The 6,643-nt window shown below is 48.1% G+C and overlaps 1 protein-coding gene across 2 annotated transcripts in view; it reads left to right on the top strand.

Moving 5' to 3' along the window:
* RASSF4 (Ras association domain family member 4) overlaps nt 1-6,643 on the top strand; it is a 34,253-nt gene that overhangs the window by 10,020 nt on the left and 17,590 nt on the right. For both annotated transcript variants that reach the window (XM_011378140.2, XM_023522116.1), the window contains exons 2-3: nt 667-760; nt 2,583-2,658. In XM_011378140.2, coding sequence (XP_011376442.1) covers nt 699-760; nt 2,583-2,658 — 138 coding nt within the window. In that variant the 5' untranslated portion in view covers nt 667-698. The remainder of the gene's footprint in view (nt 1-666; nt 761-2,582; nt 2,659-6,643) is intronic.

The raw sequence follows: 6,643 nt of genomic DNA, 5'->3' as shown, positions 1-6,643 counted from the left end.
GTCCTATCCCTAGCCACAAGCCTGGATCACAGCCAAACCTGGAATCAGCCAGGAGAGGGAAGAAAATATGTGGCCTGAAACATTTAGGAAAGTGGTCCCCAATCTTTTTGGTATCAGGGACCAGTGATCCTTTGAGAATTTAATGCCTGATGATCTGAGATGGAGCTGAGGTGGTCATACTAGCTCTGGGGAGCAGCTGCAAATATGGATGAAGCTTCATGAGCCCACCCACTACACACCTCCTGCTATGCAGCCGGGTTCCTAACAGGCCACGGGCCGGGCCAGGCCGTGGCCCAGGGGTTGGGGACCCCTGATTTAGGAGATTTATCCTGATTCCTAGGAGTTATGGAGAGGTTCTGAGAGGGAGCTGATTAGGCTAACAGCTGACTCAGCAGTTCTGACTTTGCCCCACCAGGTGGCACTTGACTGACACATGTGGATGGATGTGGGGCCCCATTAAGTCCTCTGGGCCGGACGCTTAAGCTGTGGCTGCCCTGTGCCAGGGAGTAGGCATGGGTGGGACACTGGAGAGTAGAGGATTGGGAGGGAGTGGGAGGTGGGAGGTGAGGCCAGGCTACTGGCCTCCATACCAGGGCTCTGGATGCTGTACTAGCTGGTGCTCCTCTCACTCACCTATCTGTGTGCCCTTCCTGGTCTTTCTGGCAGGTAACTTCAGAGTCTGCAAACAGGAAGAGAAGATGAAGGAAGATTGTCCACTCAGTTCTCAAGTGCCCATCAGTGACAGCAAGTCCATTCTAAAGTAAGCTTTTGTGTGCAGGGACAGGTTTCATGCCTACATCTCCTTGTGGCCACACACCCTCCCTCCATGGGCAGCGTTTGAATAAAGGGATTCTGGGTATTTTTCATAGATACGACGTATGCCTGTCTCTGGGACAGTGATAGAGATGCTTTTTTTTTTTTTTTTGCCTGTCTCATTGGAGATCAAGGATCTCTTCAGGGTATGGGTTTGACCTCTGCTCCTCCCGCCTACAAAAACAGGAAAGTATGACGATGCCCTCTGCAACTCTGCAGAGGTAATATTTAATTTATTTAAAAACTAGAGCAGTACTAACACTTATTGTGTTAAATGGTTAAGGGAAAAAAACCTCAAATTTTTAAATTTTTACTGAAAAAGTGTATTTTATTGACATGATTTTTACCTGCTTGTTTTTATTTTGTTTACTCTGCATCATCATAAAAAATGTTTAGGATACTTTTTCAAATTTATTTCTAAAGTACAGAAAAGTATAGTTGCCATTTTATTTTGCTTTTTGAGTCTCGAATCTAAATATTCTCTAAATTTGGGGAACTCCTATCTGCCATTCTGAAAACAAGCCAGCCTCCTTGAAATGGACTAGTTTTTACTGAGGACATGCCCCCTGGGATCCTCCTATTAGAGACCGGGAGAAAACAGACAGCATTCCATTGTGTCATTTCACAATACTACCTGGATCATCATTTTTCTTGTTTAAATTTTATAATAAGAACAATATTAAATATCACTTTGGGAAAAGTCGTAATCACTATAACATGAATAATTTCATGTATATATCCTAATAATTTTGTTTCAACGTTTGCACACTAATAAGCACGGTGAACATGCAACATCAAGTCTTGCTTTGTTAATACCATGAAGTTGTAAATCATTTCCCCTGTCAGTCACCATCAACTCACATCACACATGGGCGGCACACTGGAGCACCAGAGCAGGTTTTGCTCATCCATTTTATTTTGTATTCTTACAAAATAAAATAATTAGCAAGATCTCATTAACATTTTTATATAGATTACATGTTGGCATGATAATATTTTAGATATTTGGGGTTCAATAAAATGTGTTACTAAAATTAATTTCACTTGTTTAATTTTCCCTCGTATTGTGGCTACTGAAAGATTGAACATTACATGTATAGCTTGCATTTCATGTCTGTTGGACAGTGCTGCCTTGAAGAGCCCAGCTTAGGTACAGGGAACTGTCCTTAAGCTCTTTGCTACACACCCACCAATGCACAAGTGTGGCCTTCCCTTTATTCTGGGGAGAAACCGTCTGGGCAGAGTGGCCTTCCTAGGGCCTTCAAGATCTTACTCTCACTGCTGTCACCTTCATCCCTTGGCCATACCTCCAGGAAGTCAAGATGGATACAAGGCAGGTGCCACTCATGGTGCCCTCATGGCAGCCACACCAGGCCCTTGTAGGAAGTAGCATGGGGGAAAAACAGGAGTTTTTAAAATGCCAATAATCCAAGCCCAGGGGATTTATTTAAGGAAATGACTTATATGCAAAGTACATGCAGGCTGTCAGGAACTCTTGTCTGCAATAGTGAAAGTGTACAGACACCCTAGATGTACAATAATGTGGCCCATCTGTGATTTTCACTTCCATCTCAGCCCTACCTCTATGCCTTCCATGAGGGCTGATATGTGAAATCCTTAAGGCTAAAGGGCATGATTATGTGTGGCCAGTAAGACATCTACTATTACGCCCCTTCTACAAGTGAAGAAACTTGAAGCCAGTGAAAACAAATGCCTTGTCCAGGGCCCAGCCACACTCCAAGAATATGTATGCATCTCCCCATTCTTAGGTCGGAGCTGTTAAGCCTTCTGAAAACCTACAACTGCTACCATGAGGGCAGAAGCTTTCAGCTGAGACACCGAGAGGTAAGGCCTGTTTCTCTTCTTTATTCATAGAGTCACCATTTATCCTGGTTTACAGAAGACAGTCCTTGTTTATACCTGTTATTCCAGGGTAATTATTAAGACCATCCCTTTCACTCTCAGAAGTGTCCCCATTTGGATAGTGAATTATAAGGTCACCCATCCTCTGAGTTGAGGACCAGGGGACCAGTAGCCAGGATCTCTCCTTTGAGGTCCCTGTAAGAGGTAGAGAGGGCCAGAACATCCCTATGAGTTCAGAGCAAGTGGAAATCACCTGTGGGCCTTCTCTTTCTAGCTGAGACTTTAGGTGAATTGCCAGAACATTGCAGTTTGAAATCTTTGAGACCACCCATCCCAGAACACAGATAAAGAACTTAGCACAGGGCTCTGGCTTGCCGAAATTCACATAGCAATCAAGGAAAGTCTCTATGTTTGTCAATCAGAATAAACATCAGAGGAAAGCCTTTAGATGGAGAAGAGCTCCCCAAAAGATGCTCAGATGGCCCGGCAGATCTACATATGAGAGGCAAGGGTCATATGGGGAGGAGAAGACACAGGAGAGCATGGGTCCCATCTGCAGGCTGCTGCTGCCCATCAAATCAATCTCATTGCTGCTGTGCAGGAATGTGGGCTGGTACAGTCAGACCCTTTCTAATATTTCAAAAGAAACTAGATATCTGGAATTTCTTGTAGAATTCTCCAAACCTCAAAACCCCATGTGAGCTAAACAAAACATGTCTGTAGGCCAGACACATCCTGTGGCATTGGCTGGACTCCAGAGAATGGCCAGCAGGACCCAGGCTCGGGGAGCTGCTCACTGGGTAGATCAAGTAGAGGCCTGGTCTTGCCACCATCCAGAACCTTTATACCTTTCACATGGGAACCCAGGTCAGGGCATTGGGCCCCCACATTGGTCTAACTCAATTTATTTGTAAAGCCTACTGGGGAGTCTTATTGTAGTAAGGTTTTATTTTGGGAGGTGGGGGGGTCCGAGGTCAAAGTCAGGTTGGCTCCTAGACTTTCTCTGGCCTATAAGTATCTGATGAGAGCCAGTGGCTTCTGAGTTCCCCTTCTGTTGTTGAATATAATTGACCCCTGTCAACCCACAGACCCTTCATCCAAGTAGAAACCACTCTGCTCACTAATCCTCTCTTCTTTTAGTTATTCAAATAGGCACACGTCCTGCGGTTCCCAGAACAGAGGATGAGCCCCAACATCTGGGAAGCTCTGGGCAGCTGGGGGGTCACCTGTCAGTGACATGTGTCAGTGGCATGAAGGAGAGCCAACCAGAACCCATCTGCCAGACCATACTAGTCAGGTACCTAGGATACCCAGTCAGCCAGGCCAAGCCATTGTTACATGGTCCAGGAGCCTAGACAGGAGGGAAGCTTGCTGGCTCCTGGTCCATGCAGTACTAGGCTTCCTGTGATGGCAGGGCACAAATCTCATGCTCCACCTCTACTTGCCCACCCTGCACAGGGCCTGCAGCCACCCCTCTGTGCTGCCACATGCTTCTTGGCTCTGCTCTTCCCTCTGCAGAGAGGCAGCCCCATTTGACCTAGCTTGTTACTACTGCGGCAGGGCTCTGATCCTACTGTCCTGTTAGCTCTGGTTTTACTGTCTCTTTTCTTACTTTAGTGTAAGCCCCCAGAGCTGGGCCCAAGGGCCTGCCTGGGTCCACATCCCCCAGGCCAGGCACAGTGTGGTCCTGGGCACAGAAGTTGGATAACTAGGCAGCAAGCCTGGAGGAGTTGGGCTGAATCCTGAGCTCCAGTGTTCTGGGCAGTTTTGATCTGTGCTGCTAAGTGAGGAGTCGGGCCCACTTCAGTTCTTTGCTGAAAGCATGGGGTGGGGTCATCTGGCTGGGCCCTGCTCCTCAACTCCAGGCCATTTGGGGTTTGATCTAAGACCATGGTAGCTCTTAACATGCATTCTCCAGACCCGTAGTTTCAGCGTCACCTGAAAACTGGTTAGAACTATGATTCTATCACCCTTCTTCCTCCAATCCTGCTGGATCAGAAACTCTTCATCCTCCCATCTGTTAACAGGCCTCCAGGGGATCCTGAGGAAGGCCAACTTTGAGAACTGCTGGTCTAAGAGCACTTGGAGTTCCCCCTGACAATCTCCTCTGTAAGAAGAGCTGTGTGGGGAATGGGGCTGGGAAGTCCCAAAACTCTGCCATGTTTGTATGTGATGGGACAGTCCACATGGAGAAGTAAGGAATCCCACAATGGGAAGAGGTATTCCTGACCTGACAGCTCCCAGTAGTAGGAGGTTAACATCCCACAGGCAGGGATTTTCATGTACCTAACCCTAAAAAAGCTGTGAGGCTCTGATGTGATCTCTCTGGAGCCAGAAAGTACCTTTCAAGAACCTTCTGCAGCCTTAATAGCCAAAGAGTGCCAGCCTGAGGGAGTACATCTTTTCAGAAATGACAGCCACCAAAAAGTTGGGCTACAGCTGTGGAAAGTGTGGAGTTCTGATACTGAAATGTATGACCGGTTCCTTCCATAACCCACCCACAACCCAACATCCGGGCCTCTGCAGTTTCTCAGAATGCAGACCTGGGGCCTCCTGGGCTTTGAGGGACTCACCATTCCAGGCATTTCCTACAGTGCCACCACAGGCCATCCCCTCTTTAGGCACTGCAGGCCCTGAAGGCAGGGCAGACAGGTACCAGGCACTTTGCCTCCGTTTTGTTTTTGTAATACAAGAACTTTGCAACATAGGAGCCACCATTTTCCCTAAAAAAGAGACTGAGTCTCTCAGAGTTTAAGCCTTCAAGCAAGGTGGCACTGCAGTAAGTGAAAAGTGCTGGTGTGGCTTCAAGGCCTGAGCACAATGTTTATAATACACCAATACTATCACCAGCATTAAGCAAGGACACCTAAGCTAAGGTGCCCTCAGGCTGCCGAGGGTCTCAGCACCAAGTGTGCCCTCACAGAGCCATGTGAGGCCCTGGAAGAGAGCACCCCCTCCCCCCCGGTTGTCCCTGGGCCTTCCCTGGAGCAACTTGGAGAAATGAAGTGTGTCAGGGGGCAGAAGCCACTCTTGGGCTATGTTTCCCTGTGAACTTTCCTCCAGCTTCCAAAGGGCTAGGTGCAGGGATTCCCGCCCAGAAGACCAAGGCACTAGCTTCCTCTATTGTGAATTTTGCCTTTGAGATAACTTTGCTTACATTACAATGAAAAGCGGAGCAACTGGGAACAATTTGTACCTTTTAAAGACAGCAGAGTGTTTTAACCAGGCTGGTAGGTATCTCAAGAGAAAAATGGACCACCTGAAATACCAGTGGGTAAATACATCGCTAATTGCTAATCGTGTGAGCAGGAGACAGTGGGACCATTGTGTTCTGGTGTGTGCATATGTAGCCCTCTGAGAGCAGGCCTCCTGCCTATCCTTGTGCTCATCTCTCAGTGGACTCGAAGTGCCCCCTGGTGGCCCTGAGTGACACTGTACCAAGTCCCCATTCTCAGCCCCAGGACCCTGCTCAGCGTAAGGTGATGATGTGCAGTTGACAGACCACTGGCCCCTGGGTGAGTGGACATGTTTCCTGGGAGCCCCTGAGTCTTCTCAGCTTGCCCCGACTCCCCATCCCCCAGGCGAGTGGGATATTGTGTCCTTTTCTACTCTAGTGGTGTGGGGGAGGAGAGAGAGACTGCTCTGTAGTTCCTCTCTCTCTTTCCCTCTGGGAAAGTCCTGTAGGAGCTTGGAACAGAAGCCCCTTCCTCCATCCCCTCCTTGAATTTTTTGAAACCCTCTGAAGGTTCCATTGACTTCTTTCACATTGAGAGGTGTTAGCAGAGGAGCCCAGAGCCCTGGGGTCTCCTAACCCCTGTCTAACCTCCCCAAATACAGCAGTGTGGTTCCTGAGCTTGGAGGGAATTGGCCAAGTGACCCTAGTTCCCTCCACTTGACCCATTTTCAAGCTGTTTCACAGAAGGGGCTGCAGTGAGACTGGGCCCTGGGAACCTACCCATCCGGTCAC

Source organism: Pteropus vampyrus, unplaced genomic scaffold (assembly GCF_000151845.1).
Source record: "Pteropus vampyrus isolate Shadow unplaced genomic scaffold, Pvam_2.0 Scaffold331, whole genome shotgun sequence".
Lineage (NCBI taxonomy): Eukaryota > Metazoa > Chordata > Mammalia > Chiroptera > Pteropodidae > Pteropus > Pteropus vampyrus.
Note: the sequence above shows the minus strand (reverse complement) of the source record. Positions and strands in the feature narration are given on the sequence as shown.